The sequence below is a fragment of the Eretmochelys imbricata genome, chromosome 3 (genome assembly GCF_965152235.1).
Source record: "Eretmochelys imbricata isolate rEreImb1 chromosome 3, rEreImb1.hap1, whole genome shotgun sequence".
NCBI lineage: Eukaryota > Metazoa > Chordata > Testudines > Cheloniidae > Eretmochelys > Eretmochelys imbricata.
The window spans coordinates 208,560,300-208,580,939 of record NC_135574.1 but is presented as its reverse complement, the minus strand read 5'-3'; the positions used below and the strand labels follow the sequence as shown (position 1 = coordinate 208,580,939).

General features: G+C 58.8%; 1 protein-coding gene across 7 annotated transcripts in view; it reads left to right on the top strand.

Moving 5' to 3' along the window:
* Positions 1 to 20,640, top strand: part of KLC4 (kinesin light chain 4) — a 50,690-nt gene that overhangs the window by 19,577 nt on the left and 10,473 nt on the right. For 4 of the 7 annotated variants that reach the window (XM_077814188.1, XM_077814189.1, XM_077814190.1 and 1 more), the window contains exons 5-13: positions 178 to 403; positions 791 to 878; positions 1,438 to 1,539; positions 2,225 to 2,398; positions 2,566 to 2,665; positions 3,341 to 3,393; positions 10,355 to 10,422; positions 11,374 to 11,482; positions 12,621 to 12,779. In XM_077814188.1, coding sequence (XP_077670314.1) covers positions 178 to 403; positions 791 to 878; positions 1,438 to 1,539; positions 2,225 to 2,398; positions 2,566 to 2,665; positions 3,341 to 3,393; positions 10,355 to 10,422; positions 11,374 to 11,482; positions 12,621 to 12,779 — 1,079 coding nt within the window. Of the gene's footprint in view, positions 1 to 177; positions 404 to 790; positions 879 to 1,437; positions 1,540 to 2,224; positions 2,399 to 2,565; positions 2,666 to 3,340; positions 3,394 to 10,354; positions 10,423 to 11,373; positions 11,483 to 12,620; positions 12,780 to 15,696; positions 17,020 to 20,640 lie in introns of those variants that run through there. The other 3 variants (XM_077814194.1, XM_077814195.1, XM_077814192.1) reach the window with 3 other exon arrangements.

Sequence of the window (20,640 nt, the reverse complement as noted above, 5' to 3'; positions counted from 1 at the left end):
CATCCCCATCCTCTGTCCTTCTCTGTCTGTGGTCTGTCTGCTGGGGCCTGTAGTAAGAGCCCTGGCTGGCTTGAGGTGAGTGGGTAGCCCAGCCTGGCTGGTGCTGTGAGCCCAAGCGGTGTGTGGCCTGTGCCCAGTGTCCACCACCAGCCTGGTTACTCGTGTGTGTGTTGGCAGTGCCCCACCAGCACAGCAGTGCGGCAGCAGCTGCCCAGCAGGGTGGCTACGAGATCCCAGCACGCCTGCGCACCCTCCACAACCTGGTGATCCAGTACGCCTCGCAGGGGCGCTACGAGGTAGCTGTGCCACTCTGCAAGCAGGCACTGGAGGACCTGGAGAAGACATCAGGCCACGACCACCCCGATGTGGCCACCATGCTCAACATCCTGGCACTGGTGTACAGGTGAGCGTTGGGATGGGGAGCAGAGCCCTGCCACTTCTTCCCCATCTACCAGTGCAGGAGTCTGGCAGATGTGGGCCTCCTGCATCTGGCAGAGTCTCCATTTGGAAACTGCTTTGGGTCAGGTGATGGCCATGAAGCCCAGGCCCCGTTAGCCTGGGGTGGGCTTTGCAGAAAGCCGTGGAAGGGCTGGGATTTGGGGAAAGCTGTAGGGCATGGGGAGGGATGGGAGAGGGCAGGCTGGAATGGGGGTACAGCTGTGGTTGTTGAGGCTAATTGGGAATTGGAAAAGGCTGCAGGATTGCTGGGGGGACTGTTGTTCCAGGTGCCATGTGCTCAGAGTCCCAGCACTTTAGACCTGCACCGTGACTCACTGACTTTGTGCCGCAGGGATCAGAATAAATACAAAGAGGCAGCCCATCTGCTGAATGACGCACTCTCCATTCGTGAGAAGACGCTGGGGAAAGACCACCCTGCAGTGAGTATCTGCTGCCCTGGCCCTGGGGGCACATGTCCTCTGCTGGCTGGGGAGTGGGGGCCAGGTGGGTAAGAAGCATGTCACGTTCCCCCCCATTCTCCGTGATACACCTGGCTGGGCTGCTCACTGATTGCACAGCAGGCTGCCACGAAAAGCCCCAGGTGGCAGGGAATGGGGCTCAGGCACTGGCCATGGAGCACCCCTTGGCATTCTGCCCCGCTATACCATGCTGGGGGATCAGGTGAGGGCACATGCAGTCCCAGTCCTGACTCCAGCACTTTTGGGAGGAGTTTGGGTTTTACCCTGGGCATCGTGGATAACTCTGTGCTGCTTCCCCAACGTGCCTGGCACCTGCAGCTGGGTACAGGCTGCTCCTCCCTGGCCCGGTTAGCTGGGCAGAGTTGCTGTGTGCTGCCAAGCTGCCGCTGTGCTTCGCCCCAGCGGCTGTAATGGTGAGTCAAAAGAGACCAGGATGGCCTTGCTCCCCACCTCCTCCTCTCCCCCAGCACATTCCTTCTGGTTCCTTCTCACTTCAGTGGGGTGGGGCTTGTTCCTGTAGGTGGCAGCGACCCTCAACAATCTGGCTGTTCTTTATGGCAAGAGAGGAAAGTACAAGGAGGCAGAGCCACTGTGCAAGCGAGCCCTGGAGATCCGCGAGAAGGTACCAGCCTGAGCCCTCCCTGAGTGCACGTATACACCCTCACCCCTCCTGATGGGCTGCTCCCCATCCCTGAGATCTGGGAGAAGGTACCAGCATCGCCCTCCCGCAACTCCTCCTAGCAGTCTGCCCGGAGTGGGAGGGTGGGGAGATGAGTTCATGATTTGAGGACTTCAGTATCTCAGCCAGAGGTTATGGGTCTGTTACAGCAGTGGGCAGGTGAGGTTCTGTGGCCTGCAATGTGCAGGAGATCAGGCATGATGGTCTCTTCTGGCCTTAAAGTCTGAGTCCCCAGTGCCCTGAAAAACATCCAGCAGGTCCCTGTAGTTTCCCTCTGCCCCCAGTGCGCAGACCTCTACCACCTGCTCTCCTCCGGCCTCCAGCTTTGTTTTGTAGTGCCAGGGTCTCCATCTCCATTCACTGCCAATGAACCATCTCTCTGAATCTCCCTGGCATTTGGCCACCATGTGGCTACAGGCCATGCTGACTGAGGGACCAGCTGGAGTCTACTTGTTCCCTGCCTTTTAGCTTCAGGGAGTGCTGGGCGATGGCTGGCATGCTAGAGTGTTCCTCAGTAGAGTAGGGTGTTCCCAGGAGTCCAAGGAGGAGCAGCCATGGTGTCCCCATGGGGCCTGCAGTGATCTTGAAGAGGCTGCTGTCTGAGGCCTCCCTTCTCTGGCTTCTCCAGGTTCTAGGCAAAGACCATCCAGACGTGGCCAAGCAGCTGAACAACCTGGCGCTACTGTGCCAGAACCAGGGCAAGTACGAGGAGGTGGAGTACTACTACCGCCGGGCACTGGAGATCTACGAGAGCCGCCTGGGCCATGACGACCCCAACGTGGCCAAGACCAAGAACAACTTGGTGCGTCTGCAGGGAGTGGGGACTGTCTGGGGGGCATAGGGTGGCATCTGGGTCAGTGAGAGAGGAGCTGGGGGAGCTGACTGGGGGGCCTGGAAGAGCTGACTAGGGGGTATTCATGGTCTCACGTGGCCCAGTGGGGCTTGAAAAACTCTCTCTATTGGCTGCAGGCCTCCTGCTACCTGAAACAAGGCAAATACAAGGATGCTGAGGTGCTGTACAAGGAGATCCTCACCCGTGCCCATGTGAAGGAGTTTGGCTCTGTGGATGGTATGTACAGCTGGAAAGGGTGGGGGGGAAGTCGGGAGCCTGGCCATAGCTCTCTGGGGAATTGTTCCCCATTCCAGTTGTGGGACTGGCTCTATGCAATGTCCCCTCTGCTGGCAGGGCGAGTCCCTGCAAAGCCTGCTGTGCTCTGCACCCTGCCTGGGCTTGTCTCCATGCAGTTCAATGCTCTCAGCCACCTGACTGGGAAGGGAGAGAGCCCCCATTCCTCCTGCAGGGCTGGCACCATGGGATCTAACCAAAGACCTTACAGAGCTCAGTGACTCTGTACATTGTGGCTAACAGCTGTCCTTGCGCCGCCATCCCTGCGCATGGCACCGCCCTGCCCCTCTTCCTCAACCATACAGGATAAGAGGAGCCCCAGAGTGGCTGGAGGCTTTCCCCAGGGCTAAGGGGAAGGTCATTTATGTGTGGAGAGCAGGTCAGTGACTATGGAACCAGCAAGGGATTAGCAGCCCACGAGCAGGGATACAGCCCCTGCTGGGGTTGGGGAGAGCCCCACAGGCAGGGTCCTGTGGAGAGAGCCAGAGAGGTGCGTTCTGAAGCCAGTGCCCCCGGGATCCTGGCTGGTTTCTAGGTGGGGTGTGGTGCTGCAGCGTGTGGCAGGGTGGAGCTCCGGAGCGAGGTTGTGAACAGCACTCTGTTGTGTTTGCCCCACAGATGAGCACAAGCCGATCTGGATGCACGCGGAGGAGAGAGAGGAGATGAGCAAGGTGAGAGCAAGAGGTCAGATCAGCACAGTCTCTGACAGTAGAGACAGCCCAGTGGCTCAGCTTGTATGCCGGGGGTGGGGAAGGTCCTGTCCTGGGAGCTGGAGTCTCTTCTCTTCCCTAGGGGCAGGAGGGGAGTCTCTGCTTTCTGTAACCCCTCTGGAGCAGCAGGTGCTGCAGCTGGTCACAGCCAGCAGGGGGGCAGCTGGGACAGGGCATAGGCATAGGGAAGGAGGCCGGGTGCTGCAGCTGGGCAGGGGCATAGCAGAGGTGGGGGTGCTGCAATTGCTCCTTGTACCTGTGTGGGAAGGAGGGCTGTGCTCTGGCAGGGGGGAGGCCGCTATGTGTCTCGCTGTGCCTGCATGTTTTCTGTTTGCTTGTAGTGCTCTCCCTAGGACACTCTGGACAGAGGAAGATGGCGGAATGACAGCGTGTTTCTGTGCCAGAGACTTAGCTTCCAGCCCCAAAGGGCCACAAAAGCCCAGCTCACTCCTGGGGTAGCCCATAAGGCTGATCAGGAGAAAGGGAACCTGAGAGGAGAGGCAGACAGGACTGGGAAGAGGCTGCAGTCTGCTGCCTCCATCATCTCCCCAGAGAACCTTCTGCAGTGTGCTACTGGAGCCAGAATGGGACCTAGAGTTCTCCCCGGCACCCTGGTCCTTCCAGTCCAGCTCTGAGCGAGGGCAACGCAAACCATGCCAGCATCTAGAGCCCCAGAGAGCACAGGGCCTTGGGAGCCAGGCTGCCTTCCTCAGGGCAGCAGCCCTGGTTCCCTGGCGAATGGGAATTGACCCCAGCAGCTGTGAGAGAGAGGGAGGTGCACTCCTGAGATGGACTGAGCTAAACAGACATACGGAGCAGGTGTCCCTTCTTAGGCAGCAGGCAAGACGCAGGAGCCCCCAGCACACCTCTCTCACCCCTCTCCCTGTGCAAATGCAGCAGGGAGGCCTCTCTCAGGTCTCTCGTCTGTGTGCGCAGACCCTGGACTGGGAGCCGGCAGTCAGGATTGGCAGAGTAGTTGTCTAGATAGCCAGGCTGGAGTTTGAGAGCTTGAGTAACTAACTCTGAACGCAGCAGGTGCTCGGCCCTCTGAGATCCCACCCTGTTTCTGGGAGCTGTCCCAGCTTCTATCCTGCACAGTGCAGTCTAGTCTGGAGGTCTCTCTCTTGGCCTTTGTGTGCCCCAAGCTGCAATCTCTTCACCTCCCAGCGTAGCCCACGTAGGATGCTGAGGGCCCCTTGAGAAGCAGAGCACCATGCTGGGCAGGGGGTGCTGCAGGGCACAGGACTGCCGAGACTAGCACGCAAGCTGTAAAGAATCGTTGCTGCTCTAAGCTGGCTCGCCCCTTGGCTCTGTGCTGCTGCACCCACTGCTCCACCTAAGCAGGGGGTGGCCCCTGGGCCGTGCTGCCAAGAGCCTGCTGGGTTGATACCAGCATTTATTGTAAGCCACTGCGTCGATGCTCAGTTCCAGGTCAGCTGGCCGTGCGGGTAGCCTGGGTTAGACAAGGCCTCTGGGAAAGAGGAGGGAGTGATATGATAGTTGTCAAGGCAAAATTTCTAGCACCCGATCGCATTCGTGGGGTCTCCTCCAGTGGGGGGTGCCAGTTCTGAGCAGTGAGGAGTTAGCTGTGGAGGAGGGAGAGCCTTTTTGGCTCCAGCTGAGGCCTTTTGTGGATGACTAAATCAAACGTAGGGCTTGGAGCTCTTGTTGGAGCTTGTTAATGTCTCCCGAAAGGAGGGCTGGTGCCAACCCTTGACACTGGTGGCCGTGCTGAATGTCATCCTGCCTGGAAGCAGCCTTGGGAGCTAGGTGATGGAAAAGGTGGTGGTGAGGCAGCCTTGGCATTGCCCGGAGGCCAGGCCTGCTGCAACTTTTCCATCCCTGCCCATCTGTCCTAGCGCTGTGCAGGGCCGTGAGACGATCCAGCCGCGGATGAAGGTCAGGTGACAGTGCTGAGCCCATTAGTTGCCTGTGATGCCATTGCCCATACTGTTCTGTTGACTCCGTTGTGGCCCCTGACTGGGGTGACTGGGCTTGCTCCTGAGGGCTTCTGCACCTGGCTACCTTGTCACCTAGGCTGAGGCCACTGCTGTGCAGAGCTCCCCAGGGTACTGTTGTGCGTCCCCTCCTCCGTGTGCAGGTGAGGTTCTGGAGGTTGCAGTACAACCTGCCCAGATGGTGCAGGGTCAGTGCTCTCCCAGGGCTGGCTGAGGGCTGGCTGGAGGCTCACCCAGAGAAGAGATGCTGCTGCTCGTGTTTGAGGGGCAGATCTCTAGAGATTGACAGATGACATTTGGCCACCTCTTGTCAGTGGAGCTTGCTGCTCGGCTGCTTTCAGGGTATGTTGCTATGTGGAGGTCTACCTGCACTGCTAGCCTTGGTGTGTGGGATTGCTGCTCGGAGTGGCTCCGTGTCCTGTTGCTTTCCCTGTGCACCCAGAGCTCCATGGCCAGGTACGCTGTGAGCCCCGGCTCACAGGTTCGGAGATGAGGAGCTGCCAGGATATAAAGGGGTCTGGTGAGCCTGCAGCACCCTTCCTGTCTGCGTGTGCCAGGAGGTTCTGGGGAAGGCCCTTCTTTCAGAAAGGCATGTCCCCCTGCTCTCCGTGGGCCTTAGTGTTGCTTTGACAGATGGGAGCAGCTCCCTTACCAGGGGGACTTGGAGGTGACACAGCAGCTCAGGCTAGTAGACCACTCAGGCCTTTAGTCACCAACATCCCTGTCTGAGCCCTGAGGGTTCACATCTGCTTACCCACCTCTGGGCCCTGCCTCCCCGGCCTTGTGCAGCTCCATACGCACGCAGTCCCAGAGCTGAACTTCTGGCCTGGCGCCTACACTTTTAACTTGGAGCGAGAGAAATGAGCTGGCCCTATGGCTCTCCTGCTGCCACCTCAGGACAAGACTCTGCCACAAGGAGGTTCCACCAGGGTCCTGAAATTGCCTTGGCCTGTGTGGGGCAAGGTGGCTTCTTATGCCTGTACTGCCCCTTTCTGCTCCTAGCCCAGAGCAGCTCTGAGCTCCAGCTGGGAAGGAGTGGCTCCAGCACCCAGCTTTTCTGGGCGCTGGGTTTGAGTGGTGTGCTCTCTTATCACGGGCCAGGACTGGGCCTTCTCTCCCCTGTACAGGGCTGAGATGATTTCCAGGCTACTGCTAAGCATAGAGACTGTGGGGGGCTCTGTCTCCTGCTCCACCTCCTCCAGGTGAACTCTAATGGAGGTGGCTTCGTGTGTTGGGCATTCTGCAGTGCAGAAATGCTGGTGCCAGCCGTCCCCCAGGACATACTGTGGCGCCCACCACAAGCTAGCAGCAGTGGGCTGGGTGTAAGGCGAGAGCTGTGTTGTGGCCAGTGGGAGACGTGTGTGCTAGCCTAACCCACAGGTGGTCCCTGTTCCCTTGAGCTGTGCTCTCTTGGTTCTGCGTAGCACTAGCCGAGCCCCTGGGTTGAGGGGTGTTGCTCCCATTCCCTCCCAGGCCTGGAGACCCTCCCCCTGCCATACCTGGTTGCCTGTCTGTTTTCTCCTATTAAAAAGCATCATACCCATTTTGGCAGAGCTTCACTTTCTTTCTCTGTACTTACCATTTCACCGAACATCACGATGGGGCTGAATGCGTGGGTGGGGTGGATTTACTAGCGTCCAGGCAGCGGCGGGGGCACATGTGGGGATTGGGCAGGGCCAAGGCAGGAGCTGTGCCCCCTGGGGAGGGAGGGTACTGGGCATGGCAGTGGCAGCTGGAATGGTCCTGGGCTCACGGTTTGGGACATGCCCCCTGGTAGGAATAGCCTCACTTTCCCCGTGATATGGGGGCTGGGAGGGAGCTCTGTGGTGATGCCATCCTGGGGTGCTGCAGCAGATATCCTGGCTGGAGAATCAGCTGGTGTTTAAAGGCAGGGCGAGGAGATACACAGAGTCTGTGCCCCAGCCCTTGTCTCCCGCTGTGAGCGTGCTATAATTGGGATGCTACCAGAGCCCGGACTGCAGCCCACCCCCGAACATCTACACTGCAATTTCATATTCCCTCAGTCTGAGCCGTGGGAGCCTGAATCAGCTGGCGTGGGCCAGTCCCCGGTGTTTTATTGTATCAAGAGGCGGCACGTAGACCTTACTGGAAATAGCAGGCAGTCAGCGGGAGAAACTCCGTTGCTGGGGTCTTGAAGCATCCAAGCAAACAGTCTGTGGTTCAATACAGCCAAGTGTAAATGTATCATCTTGTAATGTAACAAGGAATGTAGACCGTGCCTACGTGATGAGGGTCTCTACCCTGGCAAGCAGTGACTGAAAAAGATGTGAGGGTCATGGTGGATGATTGGCTGCACATCAGCTCCCACTGCATCACTGTGGCCAAAAGCACTAATGCGATCCTGGGACGCATGCACGGGAATCTCGAGTAGGAGTAGAGAGGTTATTTTACCTCTCTGTTTGGCACTGGTGTCAGTGCTGCTGGAGTCTGTCCAGTTCTGGTGCCCACGGTTCAAGAAAGCTGTTGCTAAATTGCAGAGGGGTCAGAGAAGAGCCGCGAGAATGTTTAAAGGATTAGAAAACCTGCCTTAGAGTGATAAGCTAAATAGACTGAACTCTTAGAGTCTAACAAAGAGAAGGTTGAGGGGTGACTTGCAGACAATCTATAAGTACTTACAGTGGGAAGGAATATTTCACAATGGGCTCTTCAGTCTAGCAGACAAAGGTCTAACACAACCCATGGTTGAAAGCTGAAGCAGTCAGTGTTTTGTCATTGCCAGGGGCTGAGTGGTGTGCTCCAGGTTGATGGTATGTGGGCAGGGTTGGCCCCAGGCCCCATGGATGGGGTGAGGCCTGTACCCGCTAGGGTTGTTTAGCCTCCCGTTCTCTGTCCGGGGCGGTCTAGCTGTTGACCTCATAACTGTGCCATCCTGTGGCCGAGGTGGTCATGCTGGGGACTGGCAGCACCTGCTCTAGCTCCACCAGCCCCAGAGCCCATTATTCTGACTGGCCATGCAGGAAGGAGGAACTGCAGCTAGATGTCCAGCAGGGCACACCTGGGCTCCCATGCAGAGGGAGGGCTGGGTGTAGCCTCTCACTGTCCCCACATCTGACATGGCTGACGTGCTTCCCCTTGTGGTCTTGGAAAGGCTGAGTTAGCCTGGGCTGATCCTCTGGCCAGGCGAGGAAAGCCAGCCTGGAGAGAAAGGGTGTGTCTGAGTGTCCCCGCTGGCTGCCTGCCCTGGGGCTTGGAGTGACAGGCCCAGGGGCTGGAATTCCTCCAAAGGGAGTGGCTCTGCCCTGTGGGAAGGTTCCCTGGGCTCACTCAGGCCAAAATGACAGGTTTCAGAGTAACAGCCGTGTTAGTCTGTATTCGCAGAAAGAAAAGGAGTACTTGTGGCACCTTAGAGACTAACGAATTTATTTGAGCATGAGCTTTCGTGAGCTACAGCTCACTTCATCAGATGCATACCGTGGAAACTGCAGCAGACTCTATATATACACAGAGAATATGAAACAATACCTCCTCCCACCCCACTGTCCTGCTGGTAATAGCTTATCTAAAAGCCATTTCCAGCACAAATCCAGGTTTTCTCACCCTCCACCCCCCCACACAAATTCACTCTCCTGCTGGTGATAGCCCATCCAAAGTGACAACTCTTTACACAATGTGCATGATAATGAAGTTAGGCCATTTCCTGCACAAATCCAGGTTCTCTCACTCCCTCACCCCCCTCCAAAAACCCACCCCCATACACACACAAACTCACTGTGAGTGAGTTTGTGTGTGTATGGGGGTGGGTTTTTGGAGGGGGGTGAGGGAGTGAGAGAACCTGGATTTGTGCAGGAAATGGCCTAACTTCATTATCATGCACATTGTGTAAAGAGTTGTCACTTTGGATGGGCTATCACCAGCAGGAGAGTGAATTTGTGTGGGGGGGTGGAGGGTGAGAAAACCTGGATTTGTGCTGGAAATGGCTTTTAGATAAGCTATTACCAGCAGGACAGTGGGGTGGGAGGAGGTATTGTTTCATATTCTCTGTGTATATATAGAGTCTGCTGCAGTTTCCACGGTATGCATCTGATGAAGTGAGCTGTAGCTCACGAAAGCTCATGCTCAAATAAATTCGTTAGTCTCTAAGGTGCCACAAGTACTCCTTTTCTTCAGGCCAAAATGATCTCACTGGGGCCTGGAGAAGCCACCTAGACTGGAGTGAGACTCTGAAATGGGAGGGGCTTGATGTGCAGAGCTGTGAGCCCCACTGCCCTCCCTGGGCGCTCCCCCCTCTGGTAGCCAGGACCCTCCGAGCCTAGCTCCGGCCCCTGGGTGAGGATCTGGCCCTTTAAACCAGCCCAAGGACTGAGTTCTGAATGTTTGCGCACTTGGCTGTCTCCTTTGTGCAGTGCTTAATTTGTAATGAAAGAGGTGCCGAGGCTCCAGCAATTTGTTTACATTCATAACCGATGCAGCAAGCCCAGCAGTGCCAGGGCTGTGAACTGCCAAGCCTAGAGATCATGGGGCTCAGGCCTGGCACAAACTAAGCCCTGCCTTTGTGCCCCGGTGACTGTGGGGTCAGAGGGCACTGCCACCCGGGGTGCTCAGAGCCATCTGCCCTGGGCTTAGGTCCGTTTCAGCCCCAGCATTGCTGGCCCCACTCGGGCTGGCGTGGAAACCAGCCACGGTGCTTGTGAAAATCTCCGTGAGCAGTGGCTGGGCAGGAAAGTGCCAAAGTGCCATGCCCCAACAGGAGGATGGGCTCTAGGGATGGGGACTGGGATGGCTCAGGTGGGCTCTCGGGAGCTCAGGCTGGATGTAGAGGTCCTCTGGGGGGCCCCATAGAATTGGGAGGCAGGGATGGAAAGTGGGATGTTTAAATGTTGAGCTGCTGCTGGCCACAGCAATCAGGGTAGGGCTCAGTCCAGCATGGGGTGGGGCTGTTCTGGGGGCCTGAGGCAGGTGCCATGGGGCTACTCTAGCTAACCTCTCTTCTCCTTCCCTTGCAGAGCAAACAGAGAGACGGTGACCCCTATGCAGAGTACGGCAGCTGGTATAAAGCCTGCAAAGTCAGCAGGTAAGGTGGGGCTCGGGGAGCTAGGGGACCATGGCATCAGCCCTGGCAAGCAGCCCCTCTGGAGCCAAGGTGCTGCCCCGCCAAGCCCCCATCGCAGTAATAGCCCCTGCGGTGCTTTCCTTGCATCATGCTGGCTGTCAAGGGTTGGCACTGTCAAGGGTTGGCCTCTTTAGCTTGATTACTTTATCCTGTATGTAAATTTACTTTCATTGCCCTCTGCCTGTGAGGATCCAAAGAGTGTGCCATGTTGCTGCAGATCTTGGCTCTCTCACCAACAGAAGTTAGTCCAGTAAAAGACATTCCCTCCACCCCCGTGTGTCTCCGTAACCAAGCCAGTCGGACAGGGGAATCCACATTCCTCTCTCCAGGGCAGGCTGGACATAGGAACCGCCTCTCAAACACACGTGAAGAACCTATTTCCAGCAGGTGTCCCTAACTCTGTGCCCACCCCATCCATAGTCACTCGATGATTTTCAGGGCCAGCATGTCACCAGCTGACACATGCTATCTTACCTGACACTTTAGAGACGTAGTCTGATGACAGTGAGTTGGGGCAATGAGTGTCAGGCTGAGCTATGTATGGGGTGCCCTCTGCCAGTTGGCCAGAGCGGCTGTGAGGGCCACAGGTGCTCCTCAAGGGCGTGTAGCGTCTGTGTGTTCACAATGCCTTCAGGGAGAGTTGATGGCTGGGCCCTCCTGTGCAGCGTGGCCCATCCCAGAAGGCCTGGCCAGGCGCCTGGTGGCTCCATTCCCCGCTTTCCCACTCCAGTCTGCCAGAGGGGACCAGCCCAGCTATGGCTCTCCCCTGGAACGCTCTCAGGGACTGCTACAGAGCTGAGTCTTCCCAGCGTGGCAGGGGCCCCAGCCACAGCAGAGGAAGGGGTGCCAGCCAGGAGCCGCTGGGGGGATAGATGGCTGCTGCCTGAGCCTCACATTTCCTCTCGCCCCCAGCCCCACAGTGACCACCACCCTGCGGAACCTAGGCGCTTTGTACAGGCGCCAGGGCAAGCTGGAGGCAGCAGAGACGCTGGAGGCATGTGCAGTGCAGTCTCGGCGGCAGGTAACCCCTGGGATGCCCTGGCAACCTGGGCAGTGGGATGGAGCTGAGGGGCGGGAGAGGGGTTGCTCGCTGGCACATCCCCTCAGAGTGGCAACAGGATCTCTTGGAGTGGGGCCCTGTGATGCCTACCCCCAGCCAGGCTCCCTAGGCCCGGTGGGTTTAAATCCATGCAGTCCCATTGGCTCCCCCTGGGGCTGGGGCTTGGGAGAGACGTTCAGGGGTGTCTGTGGTACAGCAAGGAGCTGGAATTCGGGAAATGCTCCTGCCACAGATCTGTTAGACTGGCCAGTAGCTTGGGAGCCATTCATCTGCACCACAGAGGTTGCTGGGGAGAGGGGAATTTTCCGAGACAGAGGCGTGAAGAGCTCAAACTGACCGTTGGACACGCAAGGTCCCAGGCCTGGCAGTGCAGCCGAGGGCTGGGTGAGCGGAGTGACTGAGCGGCTCATGAATGGGTGACTGCGGGGGCTGGAAGGTAGCAGAGTGTGCACTGGTCTGTTTAGAAGGGCTCCGGCAGAGATCCCGGGAACTGCAGAGCTGGAAGCATGGCTCGTACCGGTGGAGGGGGTTGGAGGGTTAATAAATAGAACGCTGAAGCCCCTGGCTGAATGTGAGACGATAGCCTGACTGGCATGGCTTCGGCAAAGGGCACTAGTGCCCCTCGGAGCTGAACACATCAGCAAAACAGCTGCTGAGCGGGAGCGGCTGGACCTTCCACGAGATCACTCCCAAAAGGCTGCTCGGGAGGGACACCAGGCTGCTAGCTGCAGAGGGGTGTAGGTGATGGCCGGTGGGACTGTGTCCGGTCATTCTGCTAGCCAGAGCCCTCCAGCCAGGCTCTGTCCGGCCTGCGTGTAATGCTCTAGCCGGCCCATTCAGTGTGGTGAGCTAGGTGGAGGGGGCGCCCTTCTCTCTCCTCTGCCTGCAGCAAGTCTCTCTTGGGCTGTCCCTTCCCTGCTGTGTGTGGTTGGCTTTGCGCTGCCTCCTTCGGGCCCAGCCCCCCGAGAGCGTTCTGGCCCTGGAGATGGGGGCAGGGGGATGGGCCGTGCCACATCCTGGGGCAGATGGTGGCACTGGCTCTCAGTAGCAGCGAGGGGCCAGCCCTGACATGCATCCTCTTGTGCTGACCCCTCTGCAGGGCATTGACCCCATTAACCAGACCAAGGTGGTGGAGATTCTGAAGGAGGGAGCCAGCGCGGAGAGGAGGAGGAGCCGCGACAGTCTGGGGGGCAGTGTCAAGTATGAGAACGCCACAGACGGTAGCGAGGAAGTGAGTATGGGCGTGCAGTGGACCGGGGTAAGTACAAGTCCACCATCAAGAACTGCCTAGGCCAGCCGGGAGAGGCAGGGGGCAGCACTTGCCCAGGGGCCCTGGCCGCAGTGCTGCCCCCTGCAGTCTCAGGAGCTGATGGCCTGTCCTGGCATCCCTGCCTGCCTCATTCATTCCCTGCACCTTGCCCTGCCCTCTCTCGCCATTAGCCAGCCGGGCCAGGTAGAGGAGCGCCTGGCAGTCGCTCCGAGGGGAGACTCCTGCTCTGAGGGGCTGCTGAGCCTGCCGTTGGAAATGTCCAGAATGAAGCAGCCCTGGCTTGCCCCTAACCCAGACTTGGCATCCCCTTTAACACCCTCCTGGCTATGTCTGCATCGCACACGGACTGCCAGCCCTGAGTGGGATTCCTGAGGGAGCCTGGCAGACAGCTCCTGTGCCCTGGGGTGGGCAGCACTCTGAGAGCACCCTGCTGGGGTGGGAGGGGGTGTGTGCGTGTGTGTGTGACTGGTGAGTGGGTTATAGCTGCAGGTAACTCCCTACCCTCACTACTGCCCCAGGAGGCTGAAAGCCATACATCCCTCCCAGCGTGTGCCCCCTTATGATACATTGCCCCCTAGTGGCGTCAGTCTAAGGGAGGGGTCGAGAGTTAGGGCTCAGTGGGAGCACAGGCAGGGAGGGCAGGAGTGTCTCCAAAAGAGACTGCTCGTGACCCTGGTGGTGGCTTCCATCCGGCTCTGGAGGCCAGGGCAGGCTTGCTCTGAAAGGAGGCAGCCTTTCTGTTTCCATTGCTCAAAGGGGCACCAGCCTCCTGGCCCAGAGGAGTGGGCATGTGAGTCTAGCTCGGGGTGCAGTGCACAGGGTCAGACTCATGAGGGGCAGTGGGGAGAGTGTGGGGCACGTGGTGCTAGGGAGAGGGTGTGTGTTCTGGCTCGGGGGAGCTGTGGCACTGTAGCTAGTTTCTGGGCATATCCGAGCTAAAGGACGAGGGCACGGCGCATGGTGGGGGACGGGCTTGGCCTAGGCTAGGCAACTCCTGGCTGCTGTGACCCTGGCTACATTAACACACACCCCCACCTCCTCCATCAGCTCACTAACCCCACCCCACATGCACACCCTGCATGAGCCTCTCCTCCATCCCCACTTCCCACCTCCCTTGCCATGACGGCCAGGCAGCACCATGCCTCTCGCTCTCTTGATTGTGGATTGTACCCAAGTGGAGTAACCTCTATAGGCAATGTGGGGAGTCCCGGGGCTGGGAGCAGAGCTGGCAGGGAGCCCCCGACAGCTGCGAATAGGACTGGCGAGGAGCCCACAGGCTGGGAGCGGGGGAAGAGGGTCTATCCTTCAGGGGCAGCAGAGGTGGGGTTCTCCTTCCAGAGGATGGTGGTGGTCTCCTCTCCAGGCTGCGGTGCAGCTCCTTCTCCCAAGGAATGCAGGCAGCCTGCTGCTCTATGGAGGGAGGAGGCCAGGACAGCTGTCTCCCTGCCTGCCAGGGGAGGGGCTGGAGGACTGCCCCACCTGGATGGGTCTCTGAAGGGCACTGTCATCCCCCAGAGAGGGTGGATTGGGGGCTGCCAGGCTCTGGGTCCAGAATCCCCTATCACTGATCTCCTGGCTTGCCTTTCCCTGCGTGGTTCCTCCCATGCTATGTCTGCACTATGGTGCCCTTTTGATCTGCTTTGTTCTGGTGGTGGGCTGGGAGCTCTTTCCCTGAGGGGCTGCCCCAGATCACACCCTTTCTAGAGGCCCAGGCTATGCCACGTCCCAGCCCAAGCTGCTGCCCTAGCTGGGGGAAGGCGGTGCCTGCTGTCGTGTCCTGAGCCAGGGAGGCCTAGCAGTACTTCTCTTGCCTGGCTTGGCAAGCCATGGAATGAGGCCAAATGTAGCTCCAGGGAGGGCTGCAGCTCACAGCTGCCCCAGTTGAGGCTGAGCCCTGAGGAGGGAGGTGGGAGTCCCAGCCTGGTGGCTCAGTGCATTTCCCATTCCCCACAGCTCTGCTGCCTGCGGGCCTGGCTGCATGGCTGGCTTCCTCGCTCTTCTGCTCTGCAGGAGCTCTTACCCTTGGCTACGTGCCCTTCCCAGGGGTAGATGGATTCAGTTAACTTAGGATCTTGTCTCTCATGGGCAGTTGCTCCCTGCTCTGATCTGGATGATTCAGAAGTTCCACTTGTGGCTCTGATCCTAGCTACCCATCCCCTCGTGCGAACCCCCAGTCCTGCCTGTCTAACCCCCTGGGGCCAAAGGTTGTGTAGCTTCCAGTGGTCAAGTCAATGGGCAGAGAAGGCCCTCAAGTGCCAGAGACCTCTGTCCATGAACTGCTGTCCTGCCCTCCCCAGAGCAGCTCCCCATGGCAGCAGGTTTGCCCTGCAGTGGTTTGGGCAGGAAGGTAGCACCGAGACCTCCCAAGGGACGTGCTGCACGTGGGCCCTTTCTAACCAGCACTAGGCCTGCGGGGGCTTGAACACTCCGCAGGAGAGGGGGCAGGGGGCTCTGCTGGTATTTCATTAGCAACCCCAGCCCTGCCTAGCTACAGAGCCAGTGAAACTGTGGCTGCAGCCCAGCAAGCCAGCCAGGAACGGAGAGGAGGAGGATGGAGGCACTGCTTGTTAGGCACTGAACACCAGGGAGGGCGTAAGAGCTGACTGGGCCCGATCTGGAGCCAGCCTCCAGGGCCTCTCAAACCTTCCCAGGCCTCTGTGTCTGCACACAGGGAGCCTCTGTCCTGCCTGCTGCAGCTCTGCCCACTCACCCCCTTTAACTCCACGCATTTCAGGCCCCTGGCTGAGTCTTCCTGCTCCCCTAGGAATGGCCAGTGCCCAGTTGCAGGGCAGCCGTGTGTTCCGGCTCTGCCCGGGCTGGGGCACAGCCCCCGCCTACCCTCCAGGGTTACCTCCATCCTCACTATGGCCTTATAAATGATGTCTTTCTCCTCTCTGTGCACTAGGCTTAAATGCCTCCTGAGACTCCCTCTTTCCCTTCCACTACAATCACCTGGATGTATGTGTTGTACCTTCCGACTTTTCCTCCGCACCATCCCTCCTTCCACCGCTCCTGCTTTCCTCGGCAAGGACTCCGCGCCAGTCCCCAGCCTACCTTCCCAGCGCGTGAGGGGCACCACGGCACCCACAGAGGAGCACCTGGCTGCAGGGGGCTCAGCCGCAGTAGTCTGTCAGCCAGCGAGAGAGCAGGAAGAATCTGCACGGAGCTGCCTGCTCCCTCTGGCCAGGGCAGGGCCACTGCAGGGATCCCTCTGGCCCCCGACCTCTGCTTCTGTCCTTGTGTCACTGGGGCCTGGCCTGCTGATGGAAAGTGTCCTCGCTTCCTGGGTGTGCACCACATGCCCAAAGGAGCTCGCCTCCCCCCCATGCACACTCCCCCATCTTGCCACAGACTGCTCTGTAACACGCACACGCCCCGAGCCTGCCAGGCTTCTCCCCTAGCTGCCAGGGCACAGGGAGGCTAGGGGGTACGGTTTGGGGCGTGCAGGCCTGGGCCGCGTGGGGATCTGTGCTGGGCTGTGTGTGGGCACTTTGTTCCCTGTAGCCTTGTATCATGTTACAATGGGCCTGTGTCTGGCACCACTAGGCCGTGCTAGGCCAGAGACTGGGGCGAGCAAGGGTGGCTCTGCCCTGTGGGCTCTGAGGCCCTGCTCTGACTCACAGGATGGTAGCGCTGGGCTCTGGCTGGGGCGAGGACTGAAACAGGTGTCAAGGCTGAGGTGAGCAGAGGGCTGCCCAAAGCAAGGGGTCCTGCCCTGCAAGCAGGGGCTGTTGATCCAGACTCCCCGTCAGGGTTGGGGGCAGCATCGGAAGGGCCTGGGAGAGGCAGGGGCTGCGGGATGCAGACATGGGACAAGCACGGCTGCGTGTGGCTTGTTCGGTCCTGGCCTCTCTGCTGAGGCCGTAGGGCAGGGTGTCCAGCCTGGGCTCCCTTATGGCCCTGGCGTGACGGCGCTGAGAAACCGGTTCCAAGCCAGCCTGCGTTTCCCCTTAGCTCCGCTTGTGGGGGACGGGGAGTGGGGTGAAGCAGGGTGTGCTCTGCTGCTCCTTTAAGAGGAAGGGAGCAGGGAATGAAGGTGCAGAGGCTGGAGCCCTGTGTAGCCATAGTGGCAGGGGAAGGGAGCAGGCAGGCCGCAGCCGGAGCTCCCAGCAGAGTGGGACAGCAGGAGGCCCACACGGGATGGGGGCGCTCCACCTGCGGCAGGGTGAATTGCTTTGGGAGGAGCAGTAGGGAGGGCTGAGGGGATGCGGGGGGACGGAGGGAGAGAGGGGCTCAGTTCTGGGAGCTGGCTGTAGGGAGGTGAAGGGGTGGTGGGGGAGGAGACAGAGCAGGGCATGTTTCTGAGGCACAAGATGGACTTGGACTGGGGAGTCCCCACTTCCTTCTCCCAGCCCAGCTCATACTCGGACAACAGCTGAGCAGCCTCGACCCAGGCAGGCCTGAGGGACCTGGGCTGGGAGCTGCATTCAGACTCCCAGGTCACTGCCTTGTACTTAGGAGGAGGCTACGGGGAAGGGGGGGCCCTGATTGTGGCCCTGGAAAGGTTGGTTACTCCCCTGCTGCAGACAGAGGGGCTGATGCTGAAGAGGGGTCTGTCTGGGAGCGCCTGAGAAGTGTGCTGAGACCACAGCTCCCTTCAGACAGGGCTCCAAGCAGCAGGACTGGCTCCCAGTCCAATGGCAGGGGCATAGAGAAGAGAGCTAGGTCGCAGAGGCCATGGGAGCTGGCAGGGCTGGAGCACTCTAGAAGGGGTCTCCTAGGACCCTCTGCACAAGGGGTTGCAGTGTGGGGGGCTGCCTTGCCAGGGTGGCATTTGCCTGGTGCTCTGTGCAGTGTGTGTGTCGGGTCGCTTGCCCCAGGGCTCGGTGGCCCAGGATGGGTTGCCTTGCAAGAGGGAATGTTAGCCCTGGCACTCTGCGCCCTAGTAGGGGTTGTGGGGCAGGGCTCTGTGTGGCCTGTGAGGAAGCCGACCCTTGCTGCTGGCAGCCCCTCTAGGCCCTGGCATCCAGTGCAGGGGTGGGGGGTGTCTTTACCTCAGGGAGCCAGAGCCCTGTTAATGCCAGATGCACAGCAGCTGCTGCCTTCCTGCCCTGAGTGCAGAGGAGCTCCTGCTGAGTGGTGCTGGGTGCCCAGCTCACTCCCTGGTAGCCCGCAGGCCAGTGCCCACATGACCATGCTCCAGCCCGAAGCAAGGCCTGGGCCAGGACACTGTGAAGAAGCCTCTCCTTGGTGGCTGCTCCCAGTGCTTCCCCAGAGAGCCGTAAGCCAGCCCCTGCTCCTGCGTCTCTTCCGACCATGCTTTGGGCCCCTGCATGGCTGTACGCTCCACCTGCCACCGAGTTATTCAGCGGCCTGCTTCTGGCACTGGGCGTGGGGAGCACCTCTGCCGCGGCGCGTCTCTCTGACGTGAACTGGGGCTCCCCGTCGATGCTGTGAACTAACTTACCTCCGATTAAAGGCAGCCAGACCTGAACTGCTGCCTTGTGCTTCTTTCCATGCGACACAGGCCAGGCCCCCCAGCTCTGCCGGTACTTGGACCGACACTGGGTGAAGCAAGCCCACTCCTTCCTTGGGCCCGGGTGTGCTGCAGCTCCCCAGCCCTGGCCCACTCCAGCTTTCCCAACACATTTCCAGGAGGAGGGGAGTGTGTGGGGCCTGTGTGTCTGTGTGGGGCAGGCGTCACAGCGTGGTAGGGGAGATGCACCTGAGCACAGCAATACTTAAATGCAAAGGGGAGTGAGTGAGCGAGCCCCTTGAACAGATGGGGGGGACGGGGGCTCAGACAGCCCATGGTCACGTTTCCCAAAGTGGGGCCCCCAGTAGGTGGCTCAGGGCAGGCTCTGGTTCCCAGAGGTGCTGAGGACTCCCATCAGTGGGAGCACCTCTGGGCAATTAGGCCTGGGCTACCTCAGGCTGGGCACCCCGAGTGAGGGGCCACTCTGGAAAGTGTTGCCCTAAAGGAGTTGTCCATGATCACACAAGGGAACAAACCCAAGCTCTCCTGACTCCTGGTCCTGGGGCCTAGCTGCGGCACTCGGCTGCCTCCCTCTGCCTGTGTCTGCAGCCACTGAGGTTCAGTGTCGGTTCCGAGTCACGGCCTGCTGCTGCTGCGGGCAGGCCACTCCCCAACAGACCGCAAGAGACCGCGCAGCAGGGCTGGGAATGAGCTCCCCCAGCAGATACACAACCGGGGGCAGCTCCCAGAGGCCAGAGGGGCTGAGCTCAGGCTTGGCCAAGCACTGACGCGGGGCTGATCAGAGCTACAAGCAGGAATGTTGTAGGGTGGTGGGGGGAAGCGATGTGAGGGCACCTCAGTACCGACTGTGGGAACAGTGCCATTCACATGGCAATTGCCAGCTCAGGGTGGAGCCAGGGCCCACCTCCAATGAGAGCTAGAGCTGGCTGCCCCGCAGCAGGCTGGAAGAAACCCTCCAGCAGTAGCAGTGGGCTAACCAAAGGCCGTTTCCTCCTGACCCTATTAGCTGGAGGCTGGCTCATGCCCTGAGGCAGGCGGGTGTATCCCTGCCCAATCCTTTCTTTAACTCCCCACTGCTGTATCTCTGAATAGCTCAGTAGCCGGATAAATACCCAGTCCTTCACTGAATACTGCTAAGCCTTTGGCCTCAACTGAAAAATTGGAGGGGGGGCAGAGAAGAGCCATAAATCGGATTTGAGGGCTGCTCTGCTGGAGAAAATGCCTCCCAGTGAGAGACTGACAGAGTTCAAGCTATTCAGTTTCTCCTGAAAGAGGCTGAGAGGGGACTTGACTGCGGCAGATTACCTTCGGGGGGGAAATGCCAGGGGCTGAAGGGCTCTTTCATCTAGCCACAACAGGCAGAACGAGAACCAGTGGCTGGAAGCTGAGGCCCAACCAGTTCAAATCCAAAGTAAAGCCCAGATTTTTACCGGTGGGGGTGATTAGCCCTTGGAATAAACTCTCCAGGGCACTGGTGCATTCTCCATCTCCTGCTGTCTTGAAATCTAGAGGGGACGCTTTTCTGGAAGTCAAACACAAGTGACTGGGCTCAATACAGGGTTCACTGGATGAAATTCTCTGGCTTGTGTTGTACAGGAGCTCAGGCTACATAATCTAGTCTCTTCTGGCCTTAACACCAAGGAAGAATCATTGATCTCTTGTGGCAGTGAGTTCCACATGCCAAGTGTGTATTGTGTGAAAACCTCTTGCCTTTGCTCAGTTGTGAATTGCCACCTTTCAGTTTCATAACTATCCCCTTGTTGTTGTGTTACGGGAGTGGATGAATAGCCATGCCTGCCCTTCTCTTTGCCCTTCTGCACGTCGTGTCCCTTTGTCGTGTCCACTCTCGGCACTTGGATTAGGGTGGAGCCCCCCTCGGCCCTGCTGGAGAGGCTGTCTGTCCCATCCACACACAAAAATAACCCCCCTCTTCATACCATCATCTCCTCCGTGCACGGAGATGCTGAAGCTCCCTCTGTGCATAGATCTGAAAGTTTTATTCCTAGCAATTTAAATGTACCTTCACTTCCTGCTGTCACTGTATCACTATGTGCCAAGAACGGACTCCTCCCCAGCACTAGCTACAACTCTGTCTAAATGCCTTGCAACATCCTTTGCGTAATAGGCAAGTCCCAGTCGTCAGATACTCTGCTCTCTGCATTCCTAGTGACTGAATCCCTCACGGGAACAGGAGATGAGTCAGAGTTTGGAAAGCAAAGGCAGAACAAGATCCAGTGGCTGGAAACTGAGGCAAATTCAGAGTGGAAGTAAGGTGGACATTTTCAACATTGAGGGTAATTACTCACTGGACCAGTTCACCAAGGGATGCAGTGGTTCCTTCACCACTAGGAGTCTTTCAGTTGAGACTGGATGTCTTTCTAAAAGCTCTGTTCTAGCCCAGCCAGAAGGCCG